General features: G+C 30.2%; 2 protein-coding genes across 5 annotated transcripts in view; one reads left to right on the plus strand and one right to left on the minus strand.

Moving 5' to 3' along the window:
- The first annotated feature begins 2,998 nt into the window (after positions 1 to 2,998).
- On the plus strand, positions 2,999 to 8,372 carry LOC108905869 (E3 ubiquitin-protein ligase sina-like). The gene is made up of 4 exons (XM_018708919.1): positions 2,999 to 3,174; positions 6,242 to 6,392; positions 7,704 to 7,820; positions 8,047 to 8,372. Exons 1-4 carry the CDS (start codon positions 3,077 to 3,079, stop codon positions 8,236 to 8,238), a joined length of 558 nt encoding a protein of 185 aa, XP_018564435.1. The 5' UTR covers positions 2,999 to 3,076; the 3' UTR covers positions 8,239 to 8,372.
- Positions 8,373 to 9,924: 1,552 nt separating this feature from the next.
- Positions 9,925 to 23,369, minus strand: part of LOC108905878 — a 39,987-nt gene continuing 26,542 nt past the window's right edge. The window contains exons 1-5 of one of the 4 annotated variants that reach the window (XM_018708941.1): positions 17,709 to 17,812; positions 14,467 to 15,544; positions 11,513 to 11,691; positions 11,064 to 11,337; positions 9,925 to 11,010 (exon numbers count right to left, since the gene is read on the minus strand). In XM_018708941.1, coding sequence (XP_018564457.1) covers positions 11,087 to 11,337; positions 11,513 to 11,691; positions 14,467 to 15,512 — 1,476 coding nt within the window. In that variant the 5' untranslated portion in view covers positions 15,513 to 15,544; positions 17,709 to 17,812 and the 3' untranslated portion in view covers positions 9,925 to 11,010; positions 11,064 to 11,086. Of the gene's footprint in view, positions 11,338 to 11,512; positions 11,692 to 14,466; positions 15,545 to 15,956; positions 16,033 to 17,708; positions 17,813 to 23,369 lie in introns of those variants that run through there. The other 3 variants (XM_018708938.1, XM_018708940.1, XM_018708939.1) reach the window with 3 other exon arrangements.

Raw genomic sequence — 23,369 nt, forward strand, 5'->3', positions numbered from 1 at the left:
AGTGTCTTATTAGCAGTTATAATTTTGTTAACTTAAATGGAACACATACATATTATTTCTTTACTTTGTCGTATGCAGATTGAAATTTCCTTTCAAGCCATATAAGCATTGTTAAGGTTGTCGTTACTACTTTTAGATATATTTGCAATTTTCTATTTTTTGGACAGTTTAGGCAAGTTCGATATTAACATCTAGACGCTCCAAACGTGTTTTGTTCTTTTCTAATTGTAAGAGATAATAAGACAAAGATATATATCTAGAGCATCTAGATGTCAATACCGAACTTGCCTTTTTTCTCGTATCAGACCTGTTGTCAAATTGGCCATGACCAGAGATACACCAAAAACAATTGAAATAATTTGACAAGAACAATCATGTAGAGAATATGCTGCTTTGCACATTGTTCATAAATAACAAACAAATTAAAATAATCCTTATTCTTATTAGTATAATTTAAGGTGGCCATATTCCTGCCCGAGAAATAGTAAAATTTCTGGCGTTTTAGGTACTGAAATCTTTAAAAGTAAAACGTGTAGAACAAAAGTAAGCACAAAAATAAAATCCTTGATGTTTTGTTTATTCATTGTTACCATTTAAATTTACTCAAATAAAATAATAACTAAAAANGCATATCTATACATTTTTTCACAAAAATTTGAACAAATTAAATCTCTATTAATGCAATATTAATATATATACCGGGTAACTCACAGTGAGTGTCCTATTAGCAGTTATAATTTTGTTAACTTAAATGGAACACATATATATTATTTCTTTACTTTGTCGTATGCAGATTGAAATTTCCTTTCAAGTCATATAAGCATTGTTAAGGTTGTCGTTACTACTTTTAGATATATTTGCAATTTTCTATTTTTTGGACAGTTTAGGCAAGTTCGGTATTAACATCTAGACGCTCCAAACGTGTTTTGTTCTTTTCTAATTGTAAGAGATAATAAGACAAAGATATATATCTAGAGCATCTAGATATCAATACCGAACTTGCCTTTTTTCTCTTATCAGACCTGTTGTCAAATTGGCCATGATCAGAGATACACCAAAAACAATTGAAATAATTTGACAAGAACAATCATGTAGAGAATATGCTGCTTTGCACATTGTTCATAAATAACAAACACATTAAAATAATCCTTATTAGTATAATTTAAACGATCCCCAGGCATTTTTATTTACAGTTTCAAATGAAAAAAACTATTCAGACACAACAATAATTTGACAACTAACTTGACAAATGTCAAGTTATTTCAATTGTTTTTAGAGTATCTCTGACCATGGCCAATTCGACAACAGGTCTGATACGAGAAAAACTGTCCAAAAAATAGAAAATTGCAAATATCTCTAAAAGTAATAACGACAACCCTAACAATGCTTATATGACTTGAAAGGAAATTTCAATCTACATTCGACAGTGTAAAAAATACGGGGTGTTCCATTTAAGTTAATAAAGTTATAGGTGCTTGAAGTTATCAAAATATAACAGCAAAAATGAAACACCTATTATTAAATGTTTCAATTTGTTGGTACACCATAATTTAGTGTTACCTATGCCTTTTACAGGTATCAAAAATCCACTTGATAATCCACGCTCCTGAAAAGAGTTACTAGCATCTCCGTGGATCCTTTCATCTGTCAAATTTTTCTTTAACAATTAATATCTCAGATTCTATAACTCCGAGGTATAGGGAATATTTAATAAAGTGACCCTCAAATTTCACGTAGAATTCGAAAATGCAATAATATATAGGGTGACCCATTTAAAATAACAAAGTTGGCGTCAATTTCCGGTATAACCAGAAGTGTTATAGGAACAAAATTATTATATTTGAAAAGAACACGAAGTAGGTTTTGAAATAATCTAATAGGGCACTCACTGTGAGGCACCCGGTATAAATATGTATGTAAAACTGACTTAAATGAATTTCTTTAATGCTGCATGCATATAATTTTACATATTCGGGTTTTTNGTTTTACTGCGGCGTCTTTGAAAATACTCAGGTGGCATGACATAACATTCCTATTATTTGATAAGCTTTAGATTATTCAGTTATTAAATGTTTGAAATTATTTGTCTTTGCGGAAAACACTATTTAAAGAATATGGGGCCCTTAAACGATCTCCAGGCATTTTTATTTACATTTTCAAATTAAAAAAACTATTCAGACACAACAATAATTTGACAACTAACTTGACAAATGTTAAGTTATTTCAATTGTTTTTAGAGTATCTCTGATCATGGCCAATTCGACAACATGTCTGATACGAGAAAAACTGTCCAAAAAATAGAAAATTGCAAATATCTCTAGAAGTAATAACGACAACCCTAACAATGCTTATATGGCTTAAAAGGAAATTTCAATCTACATTCGACAGTGTAAAAAATATGGGGTGTTCCATTTAAGTTAATAAAGTTATAGCTGTTTGAAGTTATCAAAATGTAACAACAAAAATGAAACAGCTATTATTAAATGTTTCAATTTGTTGGTATACCATAATTTAGTGTTACCTATGCCTTTTACAGGTATCAAAAATCCACTTGATAATCCACGCTCCTGAAAAGAGTTATTAGCATCTCCGTGGACCCTTTCATCTGTCAAATTTTTTCTTTAACAATTAATATCTCAAATTCTATAACTCCTAGGTATAGGGAATATTTAATAAAGAGACCCTCAAATTTCACGTAGAATTCGAAAATGCAATAATATATAGGGCGACCCATTTAAAATAACAAAGTTGACGTCAACTTCCGGTATAACCAGAAGTGTTACAGGAACAAAATTATTATATTTGAAAAGAACACGAAGTAGGTTTTGAAATAATCTAATAGGGCACTCACTGTGAGGCACCCGGTATAAATATGTATGTAAAACTGACTTAAATGAATTTCTTTAATGCTGCATGCATATAATTTTACATATTCGGGTTTTTATCAATATGTAAAATTTTCTTACAAACATATTCTTTAGGTCACAGCATCTGCAAAAACTGTTGGAATAAACTTGATATTTGTCCGACTTGCAATGAGGATCTGTCAGGAACCAGGAATTTCTCTTTGGAAGCTATGTCGGAGTTACTATATTATCCCTGTCACAATTCCGATTATGGTTGTAAAGAAAACCTGAGATTAAACGAAATGGACGACCACTTAACAGTTTGTAGGTAAGTAATTACTTTATAATAAGTGACAAATTACAATAGAGTATTACGCAGTATTCTTGCACGCATGACCTTCATAGCAAGTGCGAGAAAACAGCGAAAAATCATTAAAAATATTGCAGATTTATCTTATAATCTCGTATACTATCACTGATAATTTAAAAGTCTTACATGGTGTTGAAATTTATATAACAATATTTTTTAACAAAAGTTTACCATACTTAACTAAATTGCACGGCCCCACAAAAAATGATGTATCAGAGACATGAATAGACAGATGTTGCGTATTTTTTTTGCTAAATCCCAATCCGCAGCTCAATAACCGATTTACCAGGTTATTTTTTAGTAAAACGCTAAAAAAACATAATCTAAAATACTCTTACGAGGGGGTTAATTTCACCCCTCAGATGAACTAACGAATGTAAGTGTAAAACAATGGAAACAACCATAGCCTTGTGTTTTATAGTACCAAATGTAGGTTCATAGTCAACATGTTAAAGGATTAGAAACCACCGACAAACCAGTCCCATATTTTTCTACTCAATATTTTTGCCTGAATTTTGTTACCGCGGGTTTTTGGTGTCGCTGAATACAAATCTAAAATCCTGAATAAAAGATGGCGGTACTAATATGGCCGATGTAAGAGTCGGAAAGACATTCAAAATGCGAAAATTTGAAGAAGTCACTAACAAAAAAATATTGAAATTGGGAAAGTGACAGTAACAAAATTGTACTTTGAACTTTTTGGATCATTAGATTTCCTGTCTCAAAAAAATTTGAGGGTGAGCTACAGTGTTTTTCGCACTTTACAAATTTAACATTTCCTTTTTCAAAAGGTCAATCTATTTAATATAAAATGTTCTTATTATGAATATTTTCCCCGCTCCCTCCCCCACCGCACAGTGATTAAAATTGAAAATTTCGCGTCAAAATTAACTCGACAGCATAGAAAGAGGCCAATTCACTTGATTTTTTTTAATATTGCGTAAACATTGTACTTTTGCAGTTCATTGCAGAAAATAAGCACGGGATAAATATAAATATAATAGAAGTCTGAGAAAGTATCTTTACTTTATCCAGATAATTGGATGTAATAAATAGGTATTACTCTTATAATACCTATTTATTACATACAATTATCTGGATACTATGTACCTATATAGTACATGTATACAGTATGTCCAAGATAAGGATAAGATAGCATTAGAATCTAGGAAACGGTAAGAGATACGGGGTGACCCAAATTAGAAAAAAGTTATGTTTTTTTATACCTAACAATATGCCGTTTATAAAGTTTTCAAATTTGTTGTACCTAATAAAAAAATAATACGAATTTATAAAATGTTTTATTATGTATTTCTAATTAGTATTGCAAATAGTATTAAAAAAAATTGTTGGATATTTAGTGCTGTACTGACTTTTATACTGTTATGACTTCCTCCAATAGATATTTTGAAAGCGTTCAGAGCTGTAGGTACTCAGGAAAAATTTTAAATGATAGCTAAAACAAGCTAAAACACCTTTTTAAGCGATTACAATAGTAATATTATCTAATTCAGAATTAAAAATGATTTTAGATTTTGTCATAAAAATAGTAGCGACGTATTAAAAAAAAATAACCTGATGATGGCCCCTCGAAGACGAAACGTCGGATTGAAAAATGTTGATGCCATTTGATAGAGCGAAAAAAGTGGCAATGTAAATATGCAATTTATTTAAAATTCGTTTTCAAATAAAGCCAGAAAAAAATTAAGGGTTTTGCAAAATTTCAGGTTTTTCCGGATATCTCCGGAACTACCCGGAAGTTTAAAACTTTCTAAACGGCATATTGTTGGGTATAAAAAAACAACTTTTTTCTAATTTGAGACACCCTGTATCTCTTACCGTTTCCTAGATCCTAAGGCTATCCCATTCTTATGTTGGACACACTGTATAGTACTTTATATAAAACTATTGAACAGCAAACCGTATACTCGTAAATATAATTTATCCATTTTAGGGTTTATAGGTTTTGGTTTTTACGTGTTTTAGGGTTTTGAGTTTATTTATTTTCTCGTTTATGGATGTTAGGGATTAGGATTAGGTCCTGAGGTTTATGTGTTTTAGGGTTTATAGGGTTTTAGGGCTTATGGGTTTTGGGGTTTATTTTACTTGTTTGGCCTCATTATTTATGGATTTCGGGGTTAATTATCATTTAATCTTCAGATTTTGGAGTTTATGGGTTTCGGTGTTTATAAGTTGTCGGATTCGTGGATTTAAGAGAATGCGGTTTGCGATTGAGTAGTTTTATATAAAGTACCTACTATATACATACATAGTATCCAGATAATTGAATGTAATAAATATTACTGTTTACTTTCTCGGCCTTCTATTATATTTATATTTGTACTGTACTTATTTTCTGCAGTGAACTGCAAAAGTACAATATTTAAGGATTATTTGAAAAATCAAATGGTTTGACCGCTCTCCATGCTGTCGAGCAAATTTTGATACCAAATTTTCAATTTTAATCACTGTGCGTCGAACTTACCGTCATGTTCTACGTACCAAAATATTAGGATTTTATCAAACTTGCCTTAGTCCAAAGGTTGTTGGTAGGTACTTAAAAAGAAACCGGGTGCCAAAGTAAAAAAACATACTTTTAAATACATATAAAACAATAAAATACAACGAAATATATAACAACAAATAAATAGTTTATAATTAATAAAAAAAAGCGATCCATTTTCTGTAACAACTATTGGATGTCGAGAAACAACCAAGTTATGACATTTTAAAGACATGCGAAGTGCCACAAGTAGTTCCCTCTAATAAGTAACAGCAAAATTATGATCGGATTTGAATTCGTCTTCTCAAAGAACCTCCGATGCCCAAAACGTGTACAATGTACGTACATAATTTTGGAAAGGTCATTTAAAATTAATGAAAACAAACTTTTCTTAAGTATCAACTTTTGGACGTAAGTTTGGTGAAATCGTAAAATTTGGTGTGTAGAATTCGCTATTATACCATTACAACATTTGCTAAATATACCATTACTTATGGACACCCTGTACTTCACTGTTTCTAGTTTTCGCATTTACAAGTGTAAAGTGAGTGGTTGCTCTTGGAGAGGCAGAAGAACAGGCATAGAAGATCACTTTCTCAATTCTCACAGAGAGGCCGTCATTATTGGTCCAGAGAATTGGTCTCGGTGGAAAAACTTGGGCAGCACTATTTATGTAAGTAAATTAAAAAGAGATTTTGGATTTTAGATTGAGTCAGACGTGAAAATATGGTTTAACTATTTTGTTAAACATATACAGGGTGTATCTTATGTACATAACACTTTAAGGAAAAAAATTCACATTAACCTACAGCTTGATCAAACTTATCTTGTCTGCGAGATACACACTGACAAAGACAAATGACTTTAATGGTAGAGCAAAAGATTCAGACAGATAATGAGCTCCGGTGCTACTCTGGTAACGATGCCATTGCACAACTAAATGACTGATGAATTTGTTCAAGTCGTATAAGGTTTACTGTATTTGAAATTAATATTATATTATGTAAATATTTCTTAAGGTATTTGACGTAAACTGATGAAGCTTTGGTTAGTGAGTTAATTAAGTAAAAATAAAAGTTCATTCAATTTATTTTGTCAACCAGTGACAGATACTGGGAGACACTAGCACAACGGACTCCAAAATTTGAACCGAGTACTTACTTATAATACATCTAAAAGTACTAGTTTCACATAAATCTTTTGTACTATACAATATGCAATTTTAAATACATGATGATAATCAAAAATTCGAAAAGTCAGTGAAGAAATGTTTAAATTTTGGTGAATAATATTCCAAATATGTTTTATGGACTTTTGATGTTTACACTACATTTGAAGTTATATTTTTAACATAAAAAATCCTATAGATTTTTTTCATTAAACTAGTACTAGTTTTACTGTATGTTTATTATATGATTAAATATTATTGTTTTTTTTTCCAAATATTCAGTGGCTTCCAAATTCTGGGATTATTAATGAAAGTGTGTTCTAGTATTTCCGCCACTAGTCGACATAAGTTGAAAACACAAGTCAGTTGTATACAAGTTCAGTGAATTTTTATCTACTTTTACTTAGGATAAATCACTACCTAAAATTTCGTCAGTCTATGCCAAACTTCTTTAGAGATTTTTGTGTAAATGTCTTTTTTTACTTTAACATCAAGTATCTCAAAAGCTAAGTTATCTAGGACATTAGTCCGAATCGACTTATCTTCTTCAAATGATCCAGGTTAGTATTTATTGAAAGTTAGTTTTGTGAATTATTTTCAAAACAGTAGAAATTTTCTTTAACTCCTTAACTTCTAACCCAAAAATGAAAACTATCTGAGAGCTAAAATAAGTACTATCACACAAAAAAATGACATTATCAAAAACGCATATAAAAATACCAATAAACAGCGAACTGATCACTCTGTTCATATTTATTGTTTTTTTTTTTTTTTTCATTAGCCATTTTTAATAACAGTGGTAAAATATTTTTGCAGCTTATGTCAGCCCACAAGGAAATTTTTTACGTACACACGAATACTGTTAAAAATTACATCTACTGGGTAGTTCAATATATTGGAAAATCTGAAGACACAATTCAGTATTATTTTCAGGTAAGCAATTTTTATTCTTCTATTGCTGAAAATAAATATAAAACCAATAAAACCATCAGATGGTATCAAAAGAAGTAAACGTTACCAAAATTAAAGACTTCGAATTGGTATACCTAAATGTAATATTTTTCAAGAAAGGTAAAAATGTTTTAATAAGTATTGGTTATTAATTATTGTTATAATTTATGATGTTAATGACAGTTTTCGAACATTTCTTTGTTTCCAGATCGACATATTTAGTGACCAATTCCAGAACCGTAAAATAATAATTTGTGAAAATTGCCAAGATGACATAAAGGATGACATCACGGAAATAATAGACTCCGGATATGCCGTGGGCATCCCTATAGCAGTGTTGGAGACTTACAGAAATGAAAACAAAGAAGTGTGGTACAATATCTCCATCAAAAAGACTTAGCTAAGCAACAACTTTATCTTATCACCATTGTAATGCAGGCGTTGATATTTTATTACAAAAGGTCGCTAAGCAAGTGAACCGTTATTCTATCTGAAATAAAACATGGCAACTAACCATTAGTGACCAGTAACTATTTTTACAACTTTTATATAAATCTTTTAACTGTTATAGCTTTGAAATAGATGTTAGATTAATATAAATTATTACAGATTATTATATATTTATGATTTTTTCATTTATCCTCGTATATTGACAATATTTTAAATTAAATTAAATTAAATTTTATTACTTGTGATGTATTAAATAAAGTAAATCATTTTTACTGTCGCATAAATTATTCATTTTTTACCTTTAGATTGTGGCAGATACCTACTCTGAATATTCATAATAATTCTTAGTGTGCATTTTATGAATATAGTATATTATAAAGTTTGCTGATCTTTAATTTTTCTGTGTTCTTTGTTTCTTTGAAAAATTCGTATCTCCAACAATCGAATGTTAATACACACTATAATAATTTGATACGAATTTTGTGATATAAAATATGTTATGTAAAAAAGGTCTGTTCCAACAAGAGTCAGGGATTGGTTCCAAACCGTCAGAAATGTGCATCCAACTAATTCTTGCGATATATTCACTGAAGACACATTTAGAATTTAGCTGGCCAAACATTTCTAACGGTTGGGAACCAATCCCTGACTCTTGTTGGAACAGACCTAAAATGTATGTATTGTATTCTGCATTGGTGTGTTGTATATTGTGTTGCATAGTTCATAAAGTTATGTGTAGGTAATTTTACCGTAAGATTAATACATACCAGAGATAAGATACATTATCTACATTATCTACTCCTCGTTATAATAGTAAGGATTAACCCATAACTTCGATTTTGATACAATGTATAACAAAAACTATCCAAATATGTCCAATTTATTTCTAAGTAAATTAAGATATTGAAACGGAATACATGATTAAAATCAGAAGTAATGTAAAATAGAGATTATCATTACAAATTACTAATTTGTCAACATAATTAATTCAAATTAATTCAAATTAATGTTTGCTATTCTGACATGACGAAAAAATATGAGTACCTACTAAAATTTTATCCATGTATCTAACTCGTAAGCAACAATTTTGTCTAGTTTAATTTTTTCCATAACTTACCTTTTTGTCCAGTACCTATTTAGTATTAGTTAAAATAACTCGTACGAGTAGTCTATATCGTTCCACTATTTAAAATTTTTTTCCTAGCCTAAATATTAAAAATACTAGCACTAATTAGTTCGCAATTTGGTACTTCCTTTTTGTTTAATATTAGCTCAACTAATAGTGATTTAATTTTTGAAAATTATGTTATAAACCAAGAGGTTTACGAAAAAAGATATTAAATAAAAGTTATTGCTTCTGAGTCAAATATTCATTTGTTCAGAAGATATTTAGTGATTTAACGTTTTGCATTTTAAAAACGGGAGATTCAGGGGTCATTGTTAAATACTGATATAAAAAAAAATATACTTAAATTTGGACAATGAAAAACGCTCCTATTTTTTGACACATCATTAAACACGGGAAACCTACAAGTATAATATTGTGTTGTCCCAGAATTTAGCCATATAAATACATTTTTATAAAATCATATCAAGAGTTTAATAAATAGATAGAAATTCAAGAGGATATATTTTTATTAATTTCTATTTTAGTTCAAACCTTATATTTTTAGAATACATCTAAAAAAATATTTCTGTTTTATTTGTAAATTACGATTTTATCTAATTATATTGACAATACAAGTTAAATAAATTTAATACTTACAATTAAACGTAAATCAAAAGTAGCAGTAGTTAAATAGTAAATGATTTGGGTACTATTACTTATTTTTAAAATGTATAATTTTACAAAAAAATATACACATATAAAACAATTAAGCAGCTCAAATAGGAAACACATTTAAAATATAAAAAATAATTATTTTATAAGCATATTTAGATATATACTTCATGTGTTTGACAAATATTTATAGTTTAATTAATTTTTTTTGAAGTTCGATGTTGTTATTATAAAGGCCAAATTGACATTAGATTTCTTTTTTTACTATTTAAAATATAAATAATAATTGTTTTACTATATTTATAGGTTTCTTCTTAATTTTATGTTTTTGAAAATAATACGTTTAAAGGTACACGAAGAGTGAATCGTTCGTCGGTTGTCTCATGTGCGGCATACTGATAAGAACCAGTAAGTGTGAAATCGGTCAATATCTGGAGATTAGACTTACTAACAATGCTAACTGTTTCCTCTAGATATAGCAGGTACAGAGCCTTCATAAATGTTTATAACCATATGACCGCCAAAGCATAGGCAACCTAATATTGCATGATTGGTACTGGTTTTGAAAATTCCCTAGATCTTGGCGGCACCAATATTAGTGATTCGTTTGCAATGAACAATGACAAACCGTTACGTCTACGCTTGAAATAATGCGATCGCAGATTGGTTGAATAGAATCTCGTGAAAAATTGCGCCAATCACAGCTGATGAAACAGAACGTTGTGTTTTAATGTAATCCTGATCTGATTGTTTATATTTTACCGAAATTTTATTGCCAACGTGAAGGAAACAAAACAAAATTACTGGTCACAAGCCTTGCAATCATTTATGAAGGCTCTATATAACTTAGCGCTGGTCGGGGCAGACAGCCCGCAGAGTAGTTGTTTCCCGCAATAACGTCAATTTAAAACGACTTTTACATATAAGAGCAAGCGTGCACTAGGCGACTTGACGGCGGGGGAGGCGCCCAGATCGCCTAGTGCACTCATGCTCTAAATAAAAACTGTTATTATATAAACTACTTCTTCCTCTTAAGATGGTCACATCTAATGAGTTCTTGATACTTCTTGAACGTAACAACACCATCTTTGGTAATAACTCTCAAATTATTGGCCTCAACTAACGGGTTTATGTGAGGATTGTGGATTTCAGTGATTTGTGTCGACGACGCAGCTGCAGAATCTCCACTGCTTCCAAGTTTTCCAGACCAATACTCATTGCCCGGTAAAGCATTGCCATCCCAAGCGTACGACACAACAAGAAGTTTGCCTAAAATTTATTGCACATAGTTAACTATTTATAATTAAAAATAATAATATACCGCCACCTCTCCCACAAGAATCTTTGACTCAAATTAATCCAACTGAATTTTACAATCAAAATAAATCGACGATATGACTCTGTTAAATACACCGTATACAATATTTCATTGGATTTTACCCACCTGCATCTGCGTTTAACAACTTGGCATGAGGTTTTCCTTTAATAATATGAATTTTAATTCCAGATTTTGGATGATCCTTCACAGGAAAAATTTCTCCGTTCTTATAGCTTCCACATGTCTCTTGATTTATGTAAGAGAAACAAATATCGCTCACTGATGATAAATTCTTCCCCAATAGACTGTAATCAAGAAAATGGAGAACACATTATCCAAAATTCATGTAGGCTTAAAAATTAATAATAAGCCGCATCCTGCCCCGCATAAGTCGTGTTAACAAGAGACATAATAATCTGTTAATGTAATATTTTTTACAATATAGCATAGTATCTGATTTTACTTTATTTATCAGGTATTTTGAAATCTATGAAAAAAAGAAAACTAAAAAAATTATGAAATAAACCCATGCGCCTAAAGGATCTGCTAAGGGTTACTTTTTATAAAAATAGTTTTGTCTAACTAATAATCTCGCACTCATAGAAAATACAAAATACTATACAGAGTGGCCAAATGAAAACGAAATAGAGCCATTTTCAGGACCTGCGTCAAAATCGTAGAAAAACACTCAGACCCGTCGATTTTAGATTAGAGGGGGACATTCTTTACTATTAATTTTGACTCCGCCACTTTCACCATCAAGCAAGGGTAAGCATCACCCCAAAATAGTTAAATGGCATTGGGGGTTGAGTTATATTTCTTTTGAAAGCTCTTACAATTCTCTTTGCAACAGACCTTAAATTTTATAATTCCGCCCAATACTTTACATTTTAAAATTTAAATTATGTTTAGTTGCTTACTACTTAGTTGATTAAATGTTCAAACTGATGACCGCCTGCTTCCATACAAGAATAAAGATTTTGTTCGAAACGTTCGCGCACATTCCGAAGCATTTCCGGAGTGATTCAACGGCATTCGTCGACGATTCTTTGACGCAAATCTTCCAGCGACGCAGGCCGTGTTTTATAGATTCTTCTTTTTAGGTATCCCCCACAAAAAGAAAACAAGGGGCGATAAATCCGGTGATCGTGGAGGCCACTCAATGCTGCCTCTTCTCTCAATCCAATTCCGTAGAAAACGTTGGTCCAAATACTGAGGGACAATTAACGCATAATGCGGAGGAACACCGTCCTGTTGAAAAATCAAATGATCTTCATCATACTCTGGAACATTTTCAATAATATCAGTCAAAACAGGGTCAACAGCGTATTCCAGTAACAGCATTTGGCCAGTGAAATAACCAGGTAGAAAAAAAGGTCACCGAAAATTCCAGCCCATACATTTAATTTTTCCGGTTGCTGTGTATGCACCTCGTGAAAAACTCTTGGGTTTGAATCGGACCAATAGCGGCAATTGTGACGATTTACCGTCCCGTTCAAGAAAAAACTGCATTCATCAGAAAAACAGATGTTTAAAAGGAACTTGGGATCGTTCCCTGCTCGCTCACTCATTATTTCGCAAAATTGCAAATGGCGGTCATTCATAATCATCCTCATGAAGTTCCTGGACTAAATGTATTTTGTATGGATGGAATTTATTCTTCTTCAAAATGGTGTGTATGCTAGTTCAATTGATCCCAGACACAGATGCCAGCTGTCTCATACTTAATGTAGGATCAAGATGAACTTGTCCCAAAACAACAACATCACTAGCTTCATTAACTATAGGTTTTTCAATTTCTCGTTTTTTATTGGCTACGTTCCCTATCTCTTGAAATTTTTTTTACTAACTCTAGAACATACTTCCTCCTGACATGTCGATCTTGATGTTGTTCATTAAATAGCTGAGCTGTTCTATTCGCACATTTATTGTTCATACAAATTTCAACATTAATTTTCTTATATCGCAGTTAATATTTTTAATCATATCCCTCAGTATATCAAATATTCGCGTACTATTGTAGAGTTCAAGCATAAATATAAACGTTATTTACGAGATAAACGTCACTAGTTCTATATTTTTATATTATATGATGGTTAAGTGGAAGAGCACGATCGGGTGAACTTCGCCATCTTAGTTATAATTAAGTTCACACTATGTACTCTATGTAATAAAGACACTATTATTATTAAATGATATCTACCCTTTCCGCAATGGAATAAACCGTAGTGTTTAATTTTCAAAAACACAATTAAATAAACTACCAACCAACGCTACCAAATAATACTAGAAAATATTTTGGAATCCACTAATTTTACGTTCATTTTTTACAATTGTGTTTTTTTACGAAAGTGATAACAAATCGCCAGAAACCAATGTAACGCAAGAAATACCAAATTTATACCATTGGCGTATTAACTCGAATGACATTTTTACCGTTACTAATTGTTTGTACATAAGTTTCAACTTTAAAATCAAAATTCTTAATAAGTATTTGGGCGGAATTGTAAAATTTAAAGTCTGTTGTAAAGAGAATTGTAAGAGCTTTCAAAAGAAATATTACTCAACCCCCAATGCCATTTAAATATTTTGGGGTGATGCTTACCCTTGCTTGGGGGTGAAAGTGGCAGAGTCAAATATACCAGCAAAGAATGTTTTAATCTAAAATCGACGGGTCTGAGCGTTTTTCTACACTCTTGACGCAGTTCCTGAATATGGCTCTGTTTCGTTTTCATTTGGCCACTCTGTATATTATGCTCTTCAATTAGCCGTTAACGTTTCAAAAGTCAGTCTGTTTTCGTTTTCAATACTCAGCAATGACATTTCGTTTTAAAATTATTTTTAACAGGTTTAATTTATTTTATAGTGAACAGATTATATCGATTGATTTTCAAGACGTCAACGACATACATATTCGGTCAACGACATACATATCTTAGTGTGAGATTTTTGGTTAGGCAAATTTATTTTCATAAAAAATACTGACCTTGACTGATTGACTGATCATTTTGGCGTAAAGGTCTATTTCTTCAGTTTTTTTTATATATATTTTATATACTAGTAATAATAAAGACACTTACGAAATTCGTTTGGCAAATGCATCCATGTAAACTTTTTCTTGATGGTCAGAAATTTTCCAAACCCCTAATCCTAAGCCAACCACGTATATATAAGCAGAGGTTTCTTTTTCGGCAGCTCTATAATTTGCTTCCATTAACAGAGTGTCTATGGAAATGGCAAGTCTCTTATGGTACAAGTGGTTGTCAAAAATGCTTTTGGTTTTCAATTCCACGTACCTTTCTTCATTTTTAGGCAGAGTTTTCTTGTAATTCAGCACTTCTGAGTAATCTCTGCAAGGTTCCTCATAAAAATTTGAAAATAATTTATGAACACTAGACGAAATCTTAGTACCATAACCGTTTTTGGTTGTATTTTGTCTTTCATTCACTACCATTTCCTGAAATTCCATGACATTAACTTTTTTTAGTCTTGGGCCAATCATCCCAACTATAATACCTTCATCTTCGATATCTTTCCGATCGGTTGCGTATTTTGCCATGTTTTTTCTATCGCCTATGTTGACGAAATATGTGTAAGAACTCACAGACAGAAATACGGCAAGTTTAATTTCGTCATAGCTTATGCAGTTTTGAAGGAGAAGGGGAGGTTGTTCTTTGTCAGTTCCAATATTTTCCCAACCTTTAGATCCTTTTTCTCCAGATAACAGCAAGTATTTATCATCCTTTCCCATAAACATCACAGCTCTTTTCTTCAACAATCTGTTTATAAATTCCATTAGGGTCATTTTTTTATAAAGAGATTTTTCAACGGCACTACCATGATGTCTTTTGTACAAAATAAACTTGCAGTACAGTTCTAGAGCGTTTTCATGGATCAGAGGATAGACGGAATTTATATTTCTTTCTAAAGTGGACTCAGTTAAGTAACTTGTTAATGTTTTACATCTTCCCGTATCTATAGGAAATTTGATAGGAAATTCATCGCTATTAGAGATGATGTCTTTTAAGCTCTGCTTTGTTGGCTCGGATATAATATCTTCAAGTACGAGTTTTTTCTCATCTTTAGACCATTCAGGTGATTTTGGTGACCAGTCTGGTAATGCCATATTTTGTTACCTGTTGACAGATGATTGGGTTCCTGTAAAAAAAAAAATGATAAGCCCTCAAAAAAAACATATTTTTTACTATGAGTATTGGCCTTGTTTTATTTATAACTGCCAATGGGCTAGACTTTCGCCTTTTGTAAATTTCACTTAGAAATTGCAATAAAGACGTTATTATTATATTAGATTTGGGAAACAAAATGTTAATAGTAAACTATTTTTCCTAGATTTGTGTTAATTATATCTGGAAAACAAAATGATAAAAATAGTAAAGATTTGTATATAAAACAAAGCATGTAAAATAAAATTCTAGTTCATAATGGATCCATTTACTATAGGTAAAAAACTAAATTACTGATTACTTCCTTATTATATGTATTTTACATTACAATATAATGATAGCTAAGAAAAGGCAACACCTGTAGATAATAAAATGACTATACTTACAATAACTAAAAGTTTAAGTTAACAAAGAGGTTGAGGATTTACAGTTAATTGACTAGTGGACTAAGACTTGTGTACGCATATATACCTACTGACAAATTTCCCACTCTCAACCATTTGACTTACTTTATAAATTGCACAACTTGTAAAATATCTGTCGGCGCTCAAATTAAAAAAAATATATTTTGATTTTCATCAATAAATGAACTTGATATTATTGCTCTTTGTTGCCTATTGAGCATATTAAAGTGCATAACTAAATATACTGACATTGTTTAAACCTACCCCTATACATTTAATGTATTATTGGGCAAAGCAAAATAATTACCACAGTTCTGTTTTTCTTTTCTAAAATATTACCAAGACCTAATAAAACATATGCATTAATTTCAAATTTGTAATAAGATTTGTAATAGGTATTTGTTTATTCTGATTCAATGTTGAATTTTACTGAACATGTGTTTAACATACAAAATATTATGGAAACTTATATGCATATGGATACTTCCAAAGTTATCTGCTACTAGACGTTGTTAAAATGGTATTTCCATAATTAAGCAATATTCTAATAATGATTGGGTTTCTTTGAAGGTCATTAGTTCCTGTTATGCTGTTCCTTGTACATGATTATCATGGAACAATGTGAGATTGCACTGCACTGTAAGTTCGTTATCGAAAAAAGAAAATGTGACTTGTTCACTAAATATTTATAGATACCAACTCTGTTTTTTCTTATTAAAATTCTTTATATTTTTACGTATTCTGTTTTTTAGAATTGCAGACTTAAAAGGTTTCACAGCTCTATTTCTAATATTAAGGGATATAAGAATATGCCTAAATATATGAAAGATATTATACTATTTCTCACTCAACGATATTATTACTAGTTGCCAAGCAACGAGCAAATGCAATATTTCGCTTTTCCGATATGATCAAAGACAATAAAGTATAGTGATGACCCTGTACATAATATTGAAAATAAGAAAATTAAAAAATTTTCAATTTTTTCAATGCTATTTGTCAATATATTACACATTAGTCAATAAATAATAAAATTACATAACGTTTTGTATGTTGCATTCTATTATAATTGCTTTTTTCGTAATTAGTTTCGATTTTCTGTAAACATAATTCTGCTAAGATAAATATAAATATGGTTAAAATAATATAATTTTTGACAGATTGTAGGTAACTATTCAAAAATATATTTTCCGTTTTAGATTAGTATCACAGCTTAAAGAATAAACTAAGCTGTGTTAGTAGTAACCAATAAAAAAAGAGGTTTTTTTAACGATCTTTGATCTTTAATGCGGATGTTATAGACTTCCGGACTGAAAAAATTGTCATTCTTTGAAAAGTATTATATTTAAAAATAAATTAATATCAAAAGCCTCAAATTACACATTATCAATTAACATGATTGAAAATAAAGATTTTAGAGTTTATTACAATATTTATTTGAATTTTATTATGTGGTTTCCAATAGTACTACTGATTATTAACAAATTATTAACATAAATAGTCAAATTTTGTTCTTTTCGTAGATAGTGTATAAAAAGTACCTACTACAAATTCCATTTTCTTTGAAAACATACTGTTGAATTAGAAAATAACTTTTTAAAATTCTATATTATCAAACGAGAATTCAATAATCCCTCTTTATCACAACTATTTCGCAATATTTCACATAATTAAATATTCAACAAACAATAATATATTTTTTATGCTACTCGTCGTGTATTTCTCTATACCTACCTATAAATTATATTTACAAATATTTGTGACTGTTTTACTGTATCTAATCGAACCACCAACACTACTAATCTAACAGGAGCCACAGAAAATTCATGCTTTTCTACTTTCTAGGTTACAAGAATTATTCTTTGAATAAATGCGACATCGGCAAGTGGAAGGTATAAATTTGAAATATAGTTTCAGGCACCATTTTTCAAACCGTTAGAACTTACTGCAGCTGCAAACAGATGGCGTTATGAGTCAGCGTATTCGAACATCCATTGACCTTCAAGAAAAGAAAATCACTGGATAATATATCATCATTCTCATTATTAATTCTAGAAAATTTCAGTTATTAACCAATAATTCAAGGGATACTGGCAAAGTTTTGTCCCTAACTATGAACCAAAGAACGTTCTTTCAATGATTTTCAGAATAAGCATCAAATTACGTTCCTTGAGTTGCTTTTTCCAAATTTCTGAATAACCAGAAGTCAGACGGAAATCCACTCTATATGGTGGGTGGTCCAGCTCAAAGAAATTACAGACGCGAGGGATAGACTGGACTTTGGCAATTTTGTACAATTCCTACTTTGTCGTGAAGGCGAGGATATTTTATGATACAAATTACGAAGTTTTTGGTCAATACCTGCACGTATTTCTATTAACGCATTACTGCATCCAGTTGATATTGCATTTATTATTTGGAGGCGGAGCATCTTTGTGAATCCACTCTAAATTTGCTTCTGGATACACCCAGGATTTCAATTGATGTTGATAAATTTGCTGTTTCAGCAGTTTTTATTTTGAAATCAACAATATGGCACAATCTTGTTAAAAAATTTTACTCATGACAATTGGTTTAGATAGCTTTCAAAGACGATCTTCAAGAACAATTGTTTTAACTTTCCAAGAATTTTGAAACACAAGGGTTAGTTACGTCTGAACACCTTCCACATCTCGTATCTCTTCACTGTATTCACGACCCCAGCGAATTTGTCTGGACCAATATTTCACTAAAATATGATGGAGTTTCGTCTCCATACACTGTAATCATTCATCCGTGAATATTTTTGAGATTATTCTGTTCCTCTGTTCAAAATTTTATGAAACAACGGCGTTCCAATTTCACAAAACTTAATTTTTGTTACAAAACATTTCATAAAATACTAAATGATACTGGACTAAATATTGAACGAACTGAAATCAAGTTCGACACAAATGTAGGAAAATAATGAACATCAATTGTTTCTATCATAGCTAGACATTAATTACATCTTCAATTTTCCTCAGGTTTTGAAGTGTTAAAATTATCAACCCAGCAATGTAAAGAATCTGAAACCTAGACCAGCAGTTCTTAACATATTTTGAAATCAAAATTCTCTGCCTTATTAAAAAAACTATGGGCGCCAAGATCACTAGATCTATTGACTTTGTAAGACTTTCTTAGACGTACAAATGAGATCAATCTTAACAATATAGTTGAAAACTGATCATTTAGTACATTTAATGCATTTTTTGCATAAAACAAATGTTAACGTTAATAAAAAACATAATTGTTCGTATTTAAAACTTTAAGAATAAAGAAAAAGAAATTATTGACTATTGGGTTCGATTAAATACTAGATTTTTTAAAGTTTTTTACACGAATTCTAATTCAAAAAGTGAGATTCAGACATACCTTCCATTTCGTATATTCAACACATTAAATTTTGGATTGAAAATATAGTTTTCAGATTAGATTTCTGATTAAAATTGAAACAATAGTCTAAAGAGAAATTTCTGGTATATTTGGTTTAATTGCCAATGTTTTAGGTAAAGCGATTTTTATGTATTGGTTAATTTCTCCTAAATATGTATTTTAACTAAACAGTATAATGTTTAAAAATGGAACTAGTTCACTTACAACATTTATGATTTACTTGGTTTCTCAGTATAATACCTCATGTGTTACAATTAGCATATCGCACATTAACTGTCCACATTAACTGTCAAACATTAACTTTCTAATAATAACTTCTAACATTAACTGCTCACCCTAACTCTCTAAGATTAACTGTCTAATATTAATTTCTAACATTAACTGTCCACAGTAACTGTCTAACATTAACTTCTAACATTAAATATCTAACATTAATTAATTGCCTTAAATTAACTGATCACACCCCTAACATTAACTGTCAACACCCCATTTACATAGTTTTTATTAATACTGATTAAGAAACAGTAGTTACTGGTTATTATTTGTGTATTAAAAATACAAAAATATTTTAAATACAAATAAGAAAATCTACAATTCATTTGAGAGAAAAATATAAATAAATACAAAAATTCATGAAATAGTAATATTATTAATTACAATAATATACTTTCCACAAACCAATTTTATTATTTCAAATATTCTAGTATTTAATTAATAATTTTAAAAATTAAAAGTATTTTATGTTTTTGTTTGTTTAAAACAAAAAAAGTAATTGAAATTGAAAATTAAATTTAGCTAAATATATATATATTTTTTGATAATCCAACAAAATTATTTTCGAAAAGGTATGTGTCAAATAATGGATACATTATTATTTGGATATTCAAATAATCCGAAAGGATAAGTTAAATAAATATTAGGGTCCGCTGTTTGCAACCCATGGATTTATTTTGATCAAAAAGGTTTTCTTTTTAATTAAAAAAATATATGTTTCTTTTATATTTCAAAAACTATCAGTACATTATTCCACTATATTTCGATAAGAAAGAAGTATCGATCCTTAATGCAGTAAAGAAGGACAACAATTATCAAAATTATCAATTTATTTGCGTTTTTTGGATTTTCTTAACCACCTTCTCAGAAATTGTCAGGCGATTTGGTAACAGAGCGTTAAATTAGGATGAAGAAAGAATGGAGGGCTTGAAATGGACCAGATCCGCTTCTTTTTTTATACCACTTCTGTTGTGAACAGGATCTGAATGGATATTACGAAGGCAACACTTAACGATGTACAAAAATAATTTTCCTATTAGTAAATTCCGAAGCCACGGAAGTTTGTAAGATAAGTAGAAATCCCAGCTTTCTACTTGTTTGATAAAACATGCAATGTTAAACAAATGTTATTTAGTTAGGTAATTGCGCTATAAATTATTTTCAGTAGGTACAAAACATTATAAAAGATACATTTCATCTGGATTTTAATATGAATAAGTTCATACGAATCATTTTAATAGTCTATAAAAATTAATAGGTAGGTTGCTTATAATAATTAAAATAATTTGAATAATCAAGTCTTCAAAGATATCAATGATTTCTAAAACATATTACAATGTTGTTATTTGTAAATTTCGTACTAGTAGCGGACTGAGCACGTAAGAGTTAAGCTAGTTACCAAATTTCATAAATTTATCTCAACTGGTTGCGGATTTATTTAGGAAAAATCTTCAGAGTGGCCCCTTTAAGTGACTTAGGAGGAATTTTTGGACCCACGTTTATATAAAGAAAAAGTAATCTTTTTCGACCCTGTAGAAATATTGCCCCCTAATTTTGGAACACTGTATATTTAATTTATAAGTCAAATTAAATCAGGTTGCTTATATTTTTAAAATATATTGTACTAACTCCTATCTATTCTCGCATTTCATATATTTGGTTATGTAAGTTATTATACACGAAATGAATTAAAAAAAAAATAATCGTAATAATATATGTCAGAAACCATTATTGAATATAATATAAAATTGTTGACATATTATTAAGAAAATAGCTTAATTTGTATTAAAACTAACTATATCATTCCATTTGAGTGTTTTCTTCGTTGTCAATTGTAAATATATGGGAACAATTGATTATAATGAGGGTTTTGAATAATAGGCCATACAAAAACAATTTCATTAGTCTATTTTCCAAGTCAATAACGCTTTCAGTTCATTAACTTCACTAACGACAAGCTAGCCGTGCGAATGACTCATAAACAAAACAAAACAAAACAAACCATTAATAAGCGTAATTTTTTTATAATACTAACTAACAACTCACCACCCATAAATTTGCATTGCAATGTAATTCAGTGAAATTACGCAATTAAGGATTTATGAAAATAGAAAAAATTTAGTAAGTCGATCTTCTTCGGCCTTGATTAGTCATTCCCAGTTCAGATTGGGCTCATTCACTTGTTTGCATGTTTGTTCTAAGTTCCAGTAGTCGAAATCCAACGGTAGTTTAAAGTGTATCGAGTAGTTAACACATTTGCTATAATTTGGAACAATTTATTTAGTGTCAAAATATCGGCATAAATATGTAGGAGACAAAAAAAAAAGTTTTATCTATTTTTTCCTGATAAAGATGATGTTTCACAATAGTAACATTTATTACATATGATTATGCAACTAAATTATATATTGAGAGCCAAATGATGATGCATATTTCCCTTTAACATCGCGATATTGCAAAGACATATCATGTGTGTTATGTTATAACTAAACAGCTAGTCATGATAGAAAATTATGTGGTCCATTTGGGTTGAAATGCTGAAGGTCGAAGTCTCTCATTAGTAAATGTTAAATGTCTTTATGTGATAAAACTGGTTTTATCACGGATTACTGATAATCATTTTATCTTAAATATCTATTTCTAGGTACATATGAACCGCAAATATCAAATTATTAAAAACACATAAAATAAAATATATTAATAGATTGTAGATATTCGTTTACTACAAAAAGCCGATTAAGCATATGAAAACTGCACTAGCCTCTAATTTATTCATTTATTTAGGTTACACTGTCCAACAGGTACAAGAAACCCAATTACAAAACAGGATAACTCAGTACAATACTTATATACAGTATATAAAAATAAAAGCTAAAATATGACATAAGAATATATAAACAAAAACTAACAAATAGAATATAATCATTTTAAGTAAAAAGTCAATTAAAGATGTCTACATATATCGTTGACATTACAATTGTTGCAGATTAAAAAAAGGGGAGTTTATTTAAGAATATTAGTACGGGCGGCCGGCAGATAAAAAGTTATATTTCGTCTGGAACTAGATCTAGGAACAACAGAAGATAATTTGGACAAAAACTCCCGACAATCTGTTGTATCATGCAGTACTTTATGAAGAAAAACCTGAGAGCAATCTTTACGTCTAGTTTCAAGAGAAGCAACAGAATGAGATTGTAAAAGTTCATCGTGTGGATGTCCAAGGGTAAAGTAAAGACCATCAGATTTAAAGCTCAAATATTTAAAAAATCTACGCTGAACTGATTCTAATTTATTACAGTGAACAGCACAGTGGCGGAACCACACAAGAGAGGCGTATTCAAGTTTGCATCTAACGAAACTATCACAGCCATCATACTTTGTATTGGGGAATGTTTTTTGGAGAGTATGAATCAACGCTGGCTGAAGAGAACAGTCAGTGTCAGATATATTTTTGTTTGAATTCACTTTTGTAAAGAGACTCCATTTGGTAACACAGCGTTAAATTAGGATGAAGAAAGAATGGTGGGCTTGAAATGGAGCAGATCCGCTTCTTTTTTTATACCACTTCTGTTGTGAACAGGATCTGAATGGATATTACGAAGGCAACACAACGATGTACAAAAATAATTTTCCTATTAGTAAATTCCGAAGCCACGGAAGTTTGTAAGATAAGTAGAAATCCCAGCTTTCTACTGGTTTGATAAAACA

The sequence above is a fragment of the Anoplophora glabripennis genome, unplaced genomic scaffold (genome assembly GCF_000390285.2).
Source record: "Anoplophora glabripennis isolate ALB-LARVAE unplaced genomic scaffold, Agla_2.0 scaffold228, whole genome shotgun sequence".
NCBI classification, from domain to species: Eukaryota; Metazoa; Arthropoda; class Insecta; order Coleoptera; family Cerambycidae; genus Anoplophora; species Anoplophora glabripennis.

Excerpts from the sequence above, each read along its gene's own strand:
- LOC108905869 (XM_018708919.1), top strand. The coding sequence starts at position 3,077 with ATGTCGGAGTTACTATATTATCCCTGTCACAATTCCGATTATGGTTGT. Across the intron at positions 6,393-7,703 it reads ACTTGGGCAGCACTATTTAT|CTTATGTCAGCCCACAAGGA; the intron begins GTAAGTAAATTA and ends ATATTTTTGCAG. Across the intron at positions 7,821-8,046 it reads CAATTCAGTATTATTTTCAG|ATCGACATATTTAGTGACCA; the intron begins GTAAGCAATTTT and ends CTTTGTTTCCAG.